Below are 16506 nucleotides of genomic sequence, written 5' to 3' on the forward strand. Positions count from 1 at the left end.
CACAACTGTGTCGGGGGCGACTTTGTTAAAGTGTGACTTTGTCGGTGGCGACTCTGGCGGGGAGACATTGTTTGGGGCGAGTTTGTACAATGAGGGGCGAGGTTGCTGGGGGCGACTTTGTGGGGCGACTTTGACGGTGGCAATACCGCGCGCGGAGTATTAATGATTTTTCGGAATTCGAGAGAACGTTCTCAGTCGCGGAGTAGATTTCTTGAATGTATGCACATGGTCCCTTACCGCAAACCAATAAAGTTTTATCTTGGAGGTATAATACTACCTCAATGACCCGAATTAATTTAGGGTCACCGGTCAGTTAACCGAGTGCCACATGCTTCTAAATCTAATGAGTTGAGAGTTAAAGTAAAGTACAAGACAAGGGATGATGTAGCCTACTGCAATTTACTCTCTGACTCTGGCTGGGCTAGGGGATATATTGTACACTTAATAAACACAATAATATGGAGGTTGTTTTCAACAATGCAGTGGTATGGATAAAATTATTCAGGTTAAAGCCAGCCGAGTTATTTTGCAAAAGTTTAAATAAAGTTTTTAAACTTACCCGCACATGCCGCTTTTCCTTCTGAGCACCGCGTTGTCAAATAGCGCCACCAATATGTAAAACAAAGCAAACGCTAACCATAAACGAACGACTGTTGTGTGTTAGTTTTTTCAGCGTTCGTTTTTTAGCAAAGAAACTCCTATCCGATTCCACGCGTTTGCAAAACAGCCGTTGACTAATGATCTCTGTCACATAACGATGTAAATGCAATGGCAACTGACTGAGCTGCTTTTGTGAAAATTTATTTTTCTGATATAACTTACTTTGCGGAGAAAACAACTCAGTTACGTCTATGCCTGAAGCATTTTACGTTGGACTAATCATGGAAAGTAGCTCTACTTCCTGCATGGACATGATGGTAAGAAACAAATGTATTTTGTAATGTTTTTTGTTCATTGCCTTTTATTTTTATTTTTAGCATACGGCAGCAGGCCGCCAGCACACGCCGACCGGTCGGTGTAGTTTAATAATAATATTATAGTTTGTCTACCGTCACGTCAGTGTGTTGTTGAATGCTGAGGTCTGCTTTGTTTGGAAAATTTGTAATTAGTTAGTAGATTTCCTATTTCCTTTCTCTATGGTTTAAACCCATTTTTCGCATTGTCTGACTAGTGATGTGGTTTGAAGAATATTCAATAAAAATTTGAATGGAGGTATTTTTTTTGTTGGGGGACGGAGAAGGGGTGGGGGAGAAGGGTGATAGCATCGGTCCTACTACTTGCCGTCAACTCGCCGACTTGCCGTCAACTCGCCGTCAACTTATTTTCGTGCCGTCAACTCATTAAATTTACATGAAAAATCTATAAAAGGGGCACGGAAGTGTTAAGTCTGGGTTAAACTACATATTTCTCGTGGTTTTCAGTAAAAATTCATTCACTAAAACGACTTTGTGTTGATAAAAAAAGTACCAACCATTGACATCTTGGGCCAAGACTAATCAATGTGAAAAAGCAAGATGGCGGCCGACAGTTTCGCTGCTTCGAGATAATTTTTTCACAAGAAAAAAAACTCAATTTTTATTCCGAAATATGACCTAAAACTTACGTGACCTCTCTTTGAGCTGATACTTTACAGTTCTATGCTTCTTTTGTGGATTTATAATGTATATTGAAGGAGTTGACGGCGAGTTGACGGCGCAAGTGAGTTGACGGCGAGTTGACGGCAAGTAGTAGGACCCGATAGCATTGAATCTATTGTTGATTTTGCTTTGGCATCGACAGTCGACTGTGATGAGACGGATGTTAAAAGAGAGCCATTAACAGTTCAACAAGGTGGGCTAGCTAGGTGCCCTTTAATAATTAAGTTTTTCAAGGTGAAAATGCCTTGGTGGTGCCATAGAGAGTTCCTTGCTCTATGGTGGTGCCATGCCCTTGCCATTTCGAAAACAAAGGCAAAGGCAAAGCATACAGGCCTGAGAATCCACAGACAAATTACTTGGATGGGATTCGAACCCAAAACCTTTGCATTACTTCTTGACCACAGAGCTGATGTCCAAGTAGCTAGAGTAGCTAGAGTCAGTTCGAATCCTTTAGCGGAGGGTACCAAGACACAATGAAATGCCTATATAACCACTGATGCAAATCTACATCTCTGAACACCTTTAAAGCCATTAAACACTTTCGAAACAGAAACAAAATTAAAAGTTAACAGAGTTACAAATAACTTACAGGGTTTACAGAAGGTAATGGTGAAATACTTCTCTTGAAATATTATTCCATGAAATGCTTTACTTTTTGAGAAACATTAAAACAATATCAATTCTTGATATATTGAGGATTACGGATTTATTTTAAACACATGTCATGAGTATGACATGGGGAAACGTGCTGAAACAAGGGTGGGTTTTCTCGTTATTTTCTCCCGACTCCGATGACCGATTGAGCCTAAATTTTCACAGGTTTGTTATTTAATATAAGTTGTGATACACGAAGTGTGGGCCTTGGACAATACTGTTTACCGAAAGTACAAGTTTCCCTTTTTTTCAAGAAAGTCCTATAGAGCAAGCAGAATTAATGGCAGTCACTAATTGCCAGTTAATATTCACCAATGTTGTAAATTTTTCGAAATTGCATGTGGTGGATTAAAACAATGACAAACGAAATTTAGTTCACAAGCAAATGGATAATAATAATTTAATTGATAATAATTTGATTAATAATAACAATTTTTAAAAGGGGAAAAATGCTAATATTCAGCATTTTCTTTTATAATGAAATAAAAGGTCAATTTTTTATTGTCATTGTCCGTACTAGGCCTATGTCCATCAAGTGTGTATTGTTCCATTTTTTGTTGGGCCAAACAAAATAACGTGCTGTTTCTGATTATCCGACCGACCCTTACTTTGTGCAGCCACCCTTAATTTTTATTTTGCTTTAGAACAACAAACATCATTTGAAGTGAAAATTTTCTTAAAGTGCTATATCAAAAGATATACAGTACATGTAGGCTTCCAACCAAGTGATTACCAAGCGTGTACCTTCTTTATAAAATGAAATATTCATCTCTTTTGTTATTTGTAGGGTTTCGTGATATAACAGATTTCTTGAAAGCATCATGTTCGACGCTCATTCTGACCTCATGCAGCGTTGTGTTTCAAGGTTTGTCTCTCGTTCTAAACGCTAAGCCATCACGATGCCGCTTAAAAAGATCGCAGTCACTCCGATTATCTGTAAGCAGAGCAGCGTCATGGAGGAGACAGATGTGGGTCTCTGCAACCAGGGAAATGAGAATGACAGTAACAAAGTAAGTTCATCTATTTTCCTCTTTTGATTTGGGTTGGGGTTGAACAAATACAAAATTTACTTGAGTGGGACTTGAACCATTGACCTCAGGGTTAACTTGCGGAATGCCGACGCTCTTTTAACTATCTAGCTCTTTGTTGGCGGTCTCCCTATTTTGGCAATTTCTTTGTTTGGGGTGACTTTTTTTTTCTTTTTTCTGGAAACAAAATAAGTGTGCCACTCGAAAGTAATTTTACATCAGTCTAAATAGCAGACTTGATGAACTAAAAACATCATTTTTTGACAAACTGAGCAGTATGCCTGTTGCTTCCCTTTACCCAGGAGCAAATATGACCTTTGAGGGTGGAAATAATTTTTTCATTTTGTTTAATAAACTTTGTTTTTAAGTCAATGATTCTTAGAACTGATCTGAAGTTCACTATACTATTCAGGAATCCAATTGAGATAATAAGGAACTAAGTTTTAGTTTAGTTGTGGGAGGAAAATCACAGAGAATACCAGGGAAAAAAACACACAGGCTGTGTAATCCTCAGGAAGCTGAGAAAAATAAATGGTCTAGCTATTAATGTTTGCCTGTCATGAGCATCACAATTGGCAGAAACTGCCGCTAAATGTCTATTACTTTACTTTATTAGGGTTTTTTATGTAGGATTTGTAACTTTGCATGGTGGAAAAAAATACAATGTAATGACTCTCTATATGAGTTGGGGTGGTTCTGAAAAGAACCGTTGGTTTCAACTTGACGTTTCGATCAGTATGCTCTGATCGTCTATTGGAGAAAGCCCTGTTTAATTAATTTTTATATATTTTCTATTTTCTTGGAATATTGTGAAAATTTTCAATTAATTGCGACAATTTTATCGGTTATAACAGTTGATTTTAATGCAGGGAAAGAACTTGGCCTCATTTTTAACACTGGTTAAAAATGAGGCCAAGTTCTTTCCCTGCATTAAAATCAACAACACTCAAAATAGAACACAAATGAAAAGTACTTGTAGGCCTATTGAAATCAAGCAGAAAATGAACTGGTGTTCATACCCGTTTCTTTATTGAGAATAACAAAAGAAACGGTGATCTACAAATTGCTTTGAAATTTGTCAAGCATTGAGTAACACAGACCGTTTTTCATACGTGTCATCTCTTTTGTAATAAGCAGAGTATTGTAGGGTTTCCATGGAAACCCTTGGCATTTAATGATTGCATCTAATAAAATGGAACTGTTACAAAAGAAGGAAAACCTATTCGAGAACATTTTTTTATACATAACAAAAGTTAACAGGTTGTCGTTTTTTTGGCCTGAACAAAAAGAACAAGGCCACTTCCTTTTTTTAATCCAAGATGCCAGAATATATTTCTCCCCCAAGAGTCTTTGATTGTGAAAAGTAGACTCACTAGCCTTCATAGTGAAGAATGATGACACACTTGTTTTTAGTCATGGCTGCATTTCAATGATCTGATAATCTGAACATAGTACAGCGTACATACGGAGTTCTAAAACAACAGATGACACATAATTTAAGTTTTATGTAAGTCAAGAAGAACTTGTGCATAAAATACAGAAATAGAAAAAGACATCCCATGAATTGGATCAATGGTAATCAGCCAAGACAGTCATGCACATAATTTGCATTATCTACAGGTAGAATATGGTGGGAAGAATCAATAAAGAGATAGTTCTACTGGCGATGTTCCGTCGTTCTATCAGATGTAATTAAGCCATGGCCTTGTCTAGATGTTGAATACATGTAGCTTGCTTTAAAGCAGTTTGGTGTTTACCTTGTGTTTACCTTGAGTTTAAAGTATACAGTTGGAGGCCTTATTATGTCATGGGGCAGTGGAGACCCCTTTTGGTCATTGCTACAGTATGCCCCCTGATTGCCTCTTTGCCCCTGGTAATGGCCTTCATACCCCTGGTCATTGCCTATATGCCCCTGGTCATTGCCTCCTTGCCCTGGTCATTGCCTCAAAGCCCCTAGTCATTGCCTCAAAGCCCCTGGTTATTGCCTTAACCTGCCTCTTGTCATTGTTTGCATGCCCTCGATCATTGCCTCCATACCCCCTGTTCATTGCCTATATGCCCCTGGTCATGGCCTCCCGCGCCCTGGCATGCCTGGTCATTGCCTCCTTGCCCTGGTCATTGCCTCCTTGCCCTGGTCATTGCCTCCTTGCCCTGGTCATTGCCTCAAAGCCCCTGGTTATTGCCTCAAAGCCCCTGGTTATTGCCTTGCATGCCCTTGATCATTGCCTCCATACCCCCTGTTCATTGCCTATATGCCCCTGGTCATGGCCTCCTGCGCCCTGGCATGCCTAGTCATTGCCTCCCTGTCCCTGGTCATTGCCCAGGGCTAGATGTCTTTTCATTTTAGAAAACTAGACGTATCATTTTTGTAAAGTCTGTGTTTTCAATACAGAACTTAAGAATGAAGAATCGCAGTGTCCAGGTTTCCATGGTAATCCATCCTCATAGGATCTGAACCTAAAGCCAGACATGTAGTTTTCTGTTGAGATTGCTATTGTAGTGTGTGTCTGTGTCAAATTTTAAATGTCAGATGACATCAGTGACTGCATCATAGTGCCAACCTTGTAAACAATTTCCTTCGCAGAAATAAATAGGCGGACCCAATGTTGATTTTTGTTTTCCTTCTTTTTTGAGGATCATAACTGAATTTGAGCCAATTTCCATAATTCCGGTATTCTTGGAATATTTGTTTCAAGTTTAATGTTAAATGTCTTCAATAATTAATGAATGATGTATTATGAGCATAAAGTCAACATTTGTGAAGTCTTGCCTTCAAGAAAAACAGGGTCGAAATGTCAGGCAAGTAACGATTTGTTTGCATTTATAAGTAAGCAGTTTGCAATCAGCTTTATAATTGTATGCGTTTTATCATTATAATGTATGCACTATAGACCATGCAAATCTCACACAAATTTTAACTTCCAGGACCAAGTTGATTCCAACCATATTGAGTTTTACAAAACAAGTTGATGTCTGCATGGGTCTTATAATTTTTGTTCAAATGACACACAGTGTTTGTGTTATCCCTCAAATGAAAAACATAAATTATTGTGATGTAACTTTACTGGCTGGACTACAATCACTAGCATTGGGGCTTGCGGTGTGGTGTTAATTTTGAGCCCCCCCTGAACATGTACCTGTTGTGAAAAATATTGAGTGCTTTAAGACGCCTGTCGGTTGTGATTAACATCTGATGTCGTTAAAAAAAATCCTATTGTGCAAGACTTTTGACTGAAAAACATACTTAAAATATGGAAGTGTCGTGGCCGAGCGGTTAAGAGCACCGAATTCAAACTCTGGTGTTTCTGATCAGCAGAGTGTGGGTTCGAATCCCCAGCCGTGACACTGTGTCCTTGAGCAAGACACTTAACCATGCTTCGTCCTTCGGATGGGACGTAAAGCCGTTGGTCCCATGTGTTGTGTAACGCATGTAAAAGAACCCAGTGCACTTATCGAAAAGAGAAGGGGTTCGCCCCGGTGTTCCTGGTTGTGGCTGCTTAATGCGCCGTAGCACCTTGTAAACCCTTATAAGGTGCTAAATAATTGGGTCTCAGAATTCATCACTGCAATAACCTGATGTATCTTTCTGAAAGTGTGTATATACTCAGCGCCTTGAGTACCTTGTTTGGTAGATACGTGCGCTATATAAGACCAGGGCCCCATTTCATGGTTTTGCTTAATCGCAAGATTCTTTGTGCAGGCAAAGAATCTTTGTTTATACCGGTAAATGGAAGCAGGGGAGTCTGCACTTAAATAATGCAAGCGTATTTCACAGAGGTTAGCACAGAGGTTGATTTTGCTTATAGGTGTTGAATATGTGCATACTCTACATTACTACTAGAGACATTACACAGGTAGCACATAAATTCAGAGCTTGCCCCGTAAGTGGAGAATTGTGATGGTAAGGGCAGAATTAAGCAGAGAATTGTGATGGTAAGGGCAGAATTAAGCAGAGAATTGTGATGGTAAGGGCAGAATTAAGCAGAGAATTGTGATGGTAAGGGCAGAATTAAGCAGAGAATTGTGATGGTAAGGGCAGAATTAAGCAGAGAATTGTGATGGTAAGGGCAGAATTAAGCAGAGAATTGTGATTGTAAGCGCAGAATTAAGCAGAGAATTGTGATGGTAAGCGCAGAATTAAGCAGAGAATTGTGATGGTAAGGGCAGAATTAAGCAGAGAATTGTGATGGTAAGGGCAGAATTAAGCAGAGAATTGTGATGGTAAGGGCAGAATTAAGCAGAGAATTGTGATGGTAAGGGCAGAATTAAGCAGAGAATTGTGATGGTAAGGGCAGAATTAAGCAGAGAATTGTGATGGTAAGGGCAGAATTAAGCAGAGAATTGTGATGGTAAGGGCAGAATTAAGCAGAGAATTGTGATGGTAAGGGCAGAATTAAGCAGAGAATTGTGATGGTAAGGGCAGAATTAAGCAGAGAATTGTGATGGTAAGCGCAGAATTAAGCAGAGAATTGTGATTGTAAGCGCAGAATTAAGCAGAGAATTGTGATGGTAAGGGCAGAATTAAGCAGAGAATTGTGATGGTAAGGGCAGAATTAAGCAGAGAATTGTGATGGTAAGGGCAGAATTAAGCAGAGAATTGTGATGGTAAGGGCAGAATTAAGCAGAGAATTGTGATGGTAAGGGCAGAATTAAGCAGAGAATTGTGATGGTAAGGGCAGAATTAAGCAGAGAATTGTGATGGTAAGGGCAGAATTAAGCAGAGAATTGTGATTGTAAGCGCAGAATTAAGCAGAGAATTGTGATGGTAAGGGCAGAATTAAGCAGAGAATTGTGATGGTAAGGGCAGAATTAAGCAGAGAATTGTGATGGTAAGGGCAGAATTAAGCAGAGAATTGTGATGGTAAGGGCAGAATTAAGCAGAGAATTGTGATGGTAAGGGCAGAATTAAGCAGAGAATTGTGATGGTAAGGGCAGAATTAAGCAGAGAATTGTGATGGTAAGCGCAGAATTAAGCAGAGAATTGTGATGGTAAGGGCAGAATTAAGCAGAGAATTGTGATGGTAAGGGCAGAATTAAGCAGAGAATTGTGATGGTAAGGGCAGAATTAAGCAGAGAATTGTGATGGTAAGGGCAGAATTAAGCAGAGAATTGTGATGGTAAGCGCAGAATTAAGCAGAGAATTGTGATTGTAAGCGCAGAATTAAGCAGAGAATTGTGATGGTAAGGGCAGAATTAAGCAGAGAATTGTGATGGTAAGGGCAGAATTAAGCAGAGAATTGTGATGGTAAGGGCAGAATTAAGCAGAGAATTGTGATGGTAAGGGCAGAATTAAGCAGAGAATTGTGATGGTAAGGGCAGAATTAAGCAGAGAATTGTGATGGTAAGGGCAGAATTAAGCAGAGAATTGTGATGGTAAGGGCAGAATTAAGCAGAGAATTGTGATGGTAAGGGCAGAATTAAGCAGAGAATTGTGATGGTAAGGGCAGAATTAAGCAGAGAATTGTGATGGTAAGCGCAGAATTAAGCGGGTAGCAGAGCCATGTGATTGGGTCAAGAGTACATAGTAGGTAATAAAAGGGACGATTTTTTTTATAGATTTTTTTTATTTTCTGTTCAAGGGGCAGACCACTTGCAGACGTTTACAATTAAACACGGCTTAGTTTTGACAAATATTTACCTTGCGTTTAATAATGAGTTGTTTTAAGGGGGACTGTCGTCAGGGTCGTAGCTAGCAGGGCTGTGACTTCATAATAACATCACAATCATCACAATAGCACTGACATTGCCCTTTGTGATGTGACAACTGGTGCGTATGGTGCGCATGCGGTATCTGGGTTAGAGTTCTTAATTCTTGTACCTCCGTATACAGTGTAACCAACAGTCAGAAGGAAAGCATGCTGTTAGTGATAGCCAGTGTTGTAGCCGCAGAACTAACCAATTTTCCCACGCACTCAGAGCAAACTACATTGTGCTGCCCAGCACAGATCCCCCAGATTTTGCCCCCAGATTGCACTTTAAAGCAACAACCGTTCCTCCTTGGTTGAGTGAATTGGATTTAGAGCCCACCACATTGGTCTAGCTACAAACTGCTTTTAGCATTACCAAAAACATCTTCTCAAATGTTGTTTTCGTTCTAAAGATCTTCAAATATTAACCGTTAAAAAAATGATTATTTTGTGAAGATTTTTTTTTTTCATGCAAAAAAAAACTGGGCGCGGTGTACAGCAACTACAAGGGGATTATAATTATCTCAAACTTATTTTTCTCAGACAAATTATTTTTCCGCATTGCAAGTGTGATTTGTATTGTATTAGATTATTGATTTGTTTGGTTATTAGTGTCGTGGGTTGATCCCTTCTGCATTGACCAATCGCAAACGCAAACACGCGCCTAAAACTCTGACACAATAAAAAAAAGACCTAGTTTCTAAATGTCAACACGTTTCTGACATTTTAGATTGCTACATGTAGGCCTACATGTCTTTTGTATGTGGTGCAGGGCATAGATCTACACGTACCTAGCAAGATAATGTTAAGTATGTGTAGTACATGTAACCATAGTAGGCGCCATTACATGTAGGTTGATGTAGTTGCTCTACTGGGTAAGGGCTTACAATGTGATTGTGAATCTATTTTAAAACAGATAAATCTTTGCCTGATTTCCATGTATAAGCACTGAGGCCAAACAAGTTAATTGTTACTGTCACCATAGTGTTGTGTCATTGCTAAGCTATACAGGGACAATTACCGAAGTAGTGACACAGGGCTGGATGCTTCGTTTTTGAAAGCTGACAACGGCACCAAGGCATTTTCTTCTTGGTAAAGGGCACCCTATGATGAAATAGCAAATTTGTACTGGAGCATTTCAAGGGCACCAAGGCAATGACAAGGGGACACGGAGGCAATCGCCTTCGTTGCCTCCGTGAAGTATCAAGCCTGCGCTAAGAGACTGATAGTTGATCTGCTAGTGTCGTTTACTTTGACAATTTATTTTTAGATAAATCTCACTTAGTGAAATCGGGGAGCGGGATTTCCAAAAGCACTTAAGGTCAATTTTGTTTACCGTCACCGGTGTATTATGACGTCGGAGTTTGCTTCACTGTATGAAATGTCATATTAATTTTGCAAATTCATCTTTTGTTACATCGCCCTGTTTTTTGCAGAATGATCCCAGGGGTTGATTTAACAAAGATTTTTCTAACCTAGAATTAGGACGGAATACTCATTCTTACTTAGGACTACACGTAGTAACTCCTGGGACTTGTCTTAAGTTAGAACTACGTGTTGTATCTTTGTGAGATTGACCCCAGGAGTAGTTGACAACGCACCCCTGGTGACATTTGATTTGGGTGGACAGCCCAAATCAGTTAAGTGTAGCTTGAAGTGACCGTCCAGCATTGTGGTATTAGGCAATCTCTCATTAAAATTTCAAATTAATGCACAGGTTGAAAATGCATCTGGTCGCATGGCATTATATCATAGGGCTGTTCTCATTTTGTACTTCACGCTCATTAATCCTAATCATGTAATTATCATAGCAGTATTAAAGCACTCAACTTAGCGGACATGACCGATTGAACACACAGCTAGAGTGAACACTATTGTACATTTACGTTGTAGGTCTATGCTTTACATCATGACATACTTTGGATCAATATTAAAAATGGGTACGTGTACTCGTAGGGGATTCCTATATATAGCGCTCTTCAAAATAGCGTAGCGTATGTTTTATTAATAATAATTTTTAATAATAATGACTTTGTACATGTACTTAGCGCATTTTACATTATCGTTTCAATGTGCTTCGTTAATGCCCTGGCCATTGAGCAAATAACATTCATGTAATCTTTCTCGGCTCCTTGGGGAGTATACAGCCCCAAGCTGCCATGGCGCTCAGAAGACTTTTTTTAAACACAAAATCAACCTCTACCCTTGCAGGTACATGTAACAGGTACCCATTTATACCCCAGGGCTCACTTATTGCAATGATTTATATTTGTTACAGGAAAAAGACGAAAAACAGAACCATGCTAAGAAAAATCCTGCCTTCATCATGGACCCAAAAGACATCCCCAGCCAAGTAGACGGACAAACACAAGGAACACAAGGACACCAAAGCACTGTGCCTACACCAACAACAACCCCTGACAAAGACAATGACGAACTAAATAAACCACCCTTACAACAACGCTGGTCTAAGGGGGTTCTAACCCGTACTGGTTCCACACAATCCTCAGTCTCGGTGATTTCATCTAACAACGATATCTGTCGTATTTGTCACTGTGAGGGAGATGATGAGTTGCCATTGGTTACGCCGTGTTTGTGTTTGGGTAGCCTTCAGCACGTCCATCAAGCTTGCCTGCAACAGTGGATCAAAAGCTCTAATACAAAGTCTTGTGAGTTGTGTCGATTCCCGTTTGTTATGCAGACTAAGCTGAAACCTATAGGAAAGGTAAATAATATCAACACAACAGGGCCACTGTTTTCCCCTGTTTTTAGGCTCAAAACTGAAACGGAAATTATTTTTGATAACATTTCATATGCAATTCATATGAAGAAATAGCCACATCCTTAAACTCTTTGAGTGTTCTTTTTACAATAAATCAATTTTAAAATGTGTTTACATTATGAAACAAGTATGCCCAGTGTAGCACTTCTGCCTGCCAGAATATGCACTGGAATGTACATTAAGAAGGTCTCTATTTTTGTAAACATGGTAACATGGTAAGTTGAAATTTTGATTTTGATGGCCCCAAAACATGTTCAAGTTATGACAACCGTGACACCCCTATTATGTACTTATAGCCTTTGACAAAGACTTTGCTAAAGGGTCAAAGTGTTAGGCCTCTTATGTTTGTTTACTTTTAGAGTATGTGAATAATTTCGTTTATGATCGTCTACCCACAGTGGGAGAAGCTAGAGATGTCAACAGGTGAACGTCGCAAGATCATCTGCTCTGTTTCATTCCACATCATCGCGATCACTTGCGTTGTCTGGGCCCTATACGTTCTCATCGACCGTCTGACAGCAGAACTACGCAACAGCAACGGCGCCACCGAGTGGCCGTTCTGGACCAAGCTCGTTGTCGTTGCGATCGGCTTCACAGGAGGTCTTGTATTCATGTACGTCCAATGCAAGGTTTATTTACAGCTTTGGAGACGGTTAAAGGCGTATAACCGCGTCATTTATGTACAGAACTGTCCGTCTGAGGAAAGGATGAAAGTCCGGCAGTCTAAAGTGGTACCTGAACCCCCACCTGCTCACGTTGAAATAATCAACTAAATTAAATCCTAGTGCAATGGTCGTGTGTACATTGAAGTCATCCGACTGGTAAAATGGTACTGAAAACAATGGTAGCTTTGTGTGCAGCGCACAGGATGAGCCAATGAGATAACCTTCTTTTGACCTCAATGAGAGAGTACCCTCATGCGGTGACATCGTATGCGTATGATTAAATTATTTAGTCTTCTTTTTGGGGATTTTCTTTTGAATGTGTTTTGAAATGTCCAGTTATAACTTTCATACATGAACAAAATACACATAGTAACCAATGTAAACACCCTATTTATTTAATAATTTTGTTGACATCTAATTTGTAAAGTCCAGGTGAGACCAATATCCTTTTAATAGTCATCATGTTTATTCATAGAAATGTTCCAGTTAATTTAGGAGCTGTGTCGTCATGATCAAAGAAGGCCTTTGTCTGCACATGGAATAGACCCTTCCCATGAAATATGTAAATTGCACATAGAGTGTGTGCACTAATGTTTTGGTTGGCAAAATGAGGGAACATCGCACTGTTTAGTACACAGCTAATGGGTGCATGATGCAGATGCGATTGCGCGTCTGCTTAGTGCACAACTCTATGGTGTTTGCCTACCAACAGGGTCTGTACGCATGCGTGAATGTAATTAGCATATTTCATGGGAAGGGTCCATTATAGACCTTCACCATACTGCACACCTATACATCCCAAATTGGGAGATTGCTTGCAGTACCGATCCAGATACATGCACACTCTATCCATTTCTTTAATACAGGGGGAAGGTGCCCGCATAAAGCTAGAGTAATTCTGTATGTCTTTGATCATGACGACCCAGCCATTTAAACATGAAAGCTTAACACATACTACGTGTTGTTTGCTTATCAATCACTTTTGCAATACAGGTTGTATTTTACATGTAGTTGAAGTGTTCAAGGGTCCGTGACGTGGCCTTTTATGCGGTGGTGCATATTTTAAACAGATATGCAAAACATGACATATGTCTTTGATAAGTATGCTCTGTCCGGGAATTTTGTTCTTTGGGCAAAAAAAAACAACCTAGAACTGAACAAATTCTGCAGCCTAAACAGATTTACCCCCCCCCCCCACCACCAACCCCACACACACAACAAGTATGCAAATTTACATACTTGTACATGTACAGGCTGGTTATGGATGAGTAAGTACATTTCTAACCTCAAATATTCCATAACATAAACCCCACAGGTATTGAATTTAGTATTTCAGAGGGCAAGGCCATTTCATTTTTCCTTTGGAAAGTCTACCTGGAAACCATTGAAGGGGAACCTAGACCAAGGGCTAGGCCAAATTTCATAGAGTTGCTTTTTAAGCAGAAAATATTTCCTGCTTAGTAAAAAATATGCAAGATACCAGTCAAAGATGTTACATGTGACATGGTGTTTTGGCTGGTAGCCATATTCTGGTAAGCATAGTTTTGTTGTGATTAGATATTTTTTGTGCTGATAAGCAGCTCTTTGAAATTGGGCCCTGGACTTGAATTCATACAGAGCCAAGATTGATCTTAACTTTGAATCGATCAATAATCAATGAGCTCTCAGATCAAAACTAATCACATGAATCAATGCATAGATTTTCTACAAAATGTAAAAAAAATCTTGCCCAAGCAAACCATCAGAACCCATGAATGAATATTCAATCGTGACTAAGGACACTAAAAAAGACTTTAATGTGCAATCTAATTGTTAATTTATCTTCAAAACTTACATCGTTGCATAGTTTCATTTGCATAAAACACAGCATTTCTTTAAAAGTGTTACAACTCAAACCCAAACATTTGCCTGTTTGTAATCTTCATTTTTGCAATTTAATCTTGCACCGTCTGAAATGACAACTCTGACTGTCTCATGAATAATGCATATTATTCATTTTTCAAAAGTGTGTTCAAAACTCTTGCATACGTCCACTTCGCCAGTTTATAATATTTATGATATATTTATGATTTGTGCAATTTAAAATATGATTTATACTTTTCTCCTACATCACATATCTCTTAAATTTATGCATGATTTAATTTGCATACAAAGCACCATCTTTGTGTGAAAATGTTGACTTAGCTCTTAGCTCTACATTGGCCCCCACAGCCCTTACCTTTCCTCTGTGTGGGTTTGTTGACCAGTTCAATTATAATGCCAAAGGCAAGGTTCATAGAAACTCATTAATTATATTTTGCTTGCAAATTTACCTTTAGATCTGCCAATTAAGACCCTGTCCTCATTGCATGCAACCTGTTTAATTGGACTCTATGATATAAGACTTTACATCAGCGACATTTAAAGTCAAACGATGTAGCAGACCAAAGTCCGCTGTTAAAGGCAGGGTATACCTTTAGTCATTACTCCAAAAATGATTGACATTCAAACTTACTTGGTAAGAAGCACTGCAGTTGTTGATAGTGTACAGCATTTTGAGAAATGATTGCTTTCTAAGGAATGTGGTTTTAGAGAAAGAGATTCTAAGAAACAATTCTCAGATTGTGTATTCCAACTATGGATTATTCTTTCTGCGTGAACATAACTGCTCCATATTATCAGTTCAATCACAAAAACATGACCACTTTTGGACTGGAATATCCAAAGGTTAGTTTTATTGCTTAAAACGATCGAATGGTTCCAAAAAACCAAAGGTGTACTTTGCCTTTTATAGAAATTAATTAAATTTACTCTCCACTGTCAACATCCCACAAAGCAGGTCTCTTGGGAACAACTAGCCTCAGTAAAAGTAGGTCTTGCTTTGTGTCGATAATGGCTCTGTTGGTACAACCAATAATTGTCAATCACATTGGACTCGGTTGAAGGTAGGGTCATACATAAATAATTATGGGAAAATTTACAAATTTTGAAAATTGCATCATTGGTCTGCTATCAGGTTGTGTGTGTGTAGGTCTCAAATTAGTAAACTGATGAAGAGTAAATTCTTGTATTAATTATTCAGATTTTAATACGCACCCATGTAACATTTATCTGGAATTATAATTATTTAGTCTCCTTGAATGCTTCGCAACATGAAGTACTGTTTACAGAGTTAAACCTTCTTGGATATGTTCTGTTCTGTGAAAAATCACTTAATACTGGACCCACAAAACAATGCAAAAATAGTACTATGTAAACCAACTTCAAAGAAACACTAATGGGTCAAAATTTAAAAAAGCAAGTTGTGATGTTACCATAATCTTTCAATATGTTTAACCCCTTATCATAGACCAGCCTCATTGGCTGAAATACAGGATTGTGTTTGCCTTTGGCATCCGTCTGAGATGATACTGCAAGCTTGTTGCTGTCCTTGCTCAAAGTAGTTAGTTTGATAAACAGATGCATGCATAACATTGCAGCATATACCCCAAACTAGGGCCCAATAAGCTTGCTAAGCACAAACAAATATTGCTTAGCATAAATAGAGGTTACCAGAAAACATTCCATAAAGATTATGTTGTTGCAATTTGGCCCAATTAAATAGAGCTGCTTAACAGTTGATTTAAGCTTACTTCTTTTAGCGTATGAACAAAGCAGTACATCTTTCTGCAGTACTTTAGTTCAGAAAAGTGAAGAAATGAGGTTCACTTTAATTAAAGTTTATGTAATGACCACATGACAAGTCTATGTGCCACAATCATGTAGTGCCTTACACCAACATATTTTTTAAATAAAAATCAAAACAAAATATTCCACTTTTGGGTGCATATATAATACCAAAACATAAAGGTTTTGTATCTTAAACTTTTAAATGGTAGTTTTGATAATAATGACATTTTATTATGATGAAGTTAAAGTTGTGTCGCGATCTGTGGATACTGTCGCGATACTTTGATGTGTACTTGCTGAAATTTTGAACTGTGAAGGTGAAATGTATTTCTTTTACGATAGATTCGTAAGATTTATTGGTACATTTGAAGGAAGACAATGGCTGGTTTTTTGTTTTGTTTTTTA

The 16506-nt window shown here is 38.7% G+C and overlaps 1 protein-coding gene across 1 annotated transcript; it reads left to right on the forward strand.

Annotated features, from left to right (window-relative positions):
- The first annotated feature begins 771 nt into the window (after positions 1-771).
- On the forward strand, positions 772-12563 carry LOC139952794 (E3 ubiquitin-protein ligase MARCHF8-like). The gene is made up of 4 exons (XM_071952011.1): positions 772-917; positions 3079-3301; positions 11285-11731; positions 12187-12563. Exons 2-4 carry the CDS (start codon positions 3191-3193, stop codon positions 12559-12561), a joined length of 933 nt encoding a protein of 310 aa, XP_071808112.1. The 5' UTR covers positions 772-917; positions 3079-3190; the 3' UTR covers positions 12562-12563.
- The last annotated feature ends 3943 nt before the right edge of the window (positions 12564-16506 follow it).

Source organism: Asterias amurensis, chromosome 21, assembly GCF_032118995.1.
Source record: "Asterias amurensis chromosome 21, ASM3211899v1".
Taxonomy (NCBI): Eukaryota; Metazoa; Echinodermata; class Asteroidea; order Forcipulatida; family Asteriidae; genus Asterias; species Asterias amurensis.

What these genes read in the sequence shown, in the direction of transcription:
- LOC139952794 (XM_071952011.1), top strand. Translation starts at nt 3,191, where the DNA reads ATGCCGCTTAAAAAGATCGCAGTCACTCCGATTATCTGTAAGCAGAGC. An exon ending in ATGAGAATGACAGTAACAAA is followed by an intron (nt 3,302 to 11,284) that starts GTAAGTTCATCT and finishes TATTTGTTACAG; the next exon opens with GAAAAAGACGAAAAACAGAA. An exon ending in AGCTGAAACCTATAGGAAAG is followed by an intron (nt 11,732 to 12,186) that starts GTAAATAATATC and finishes GTCTACCCACAG; the next exon opens with TGGGAGAAGCTAGAGATGTC.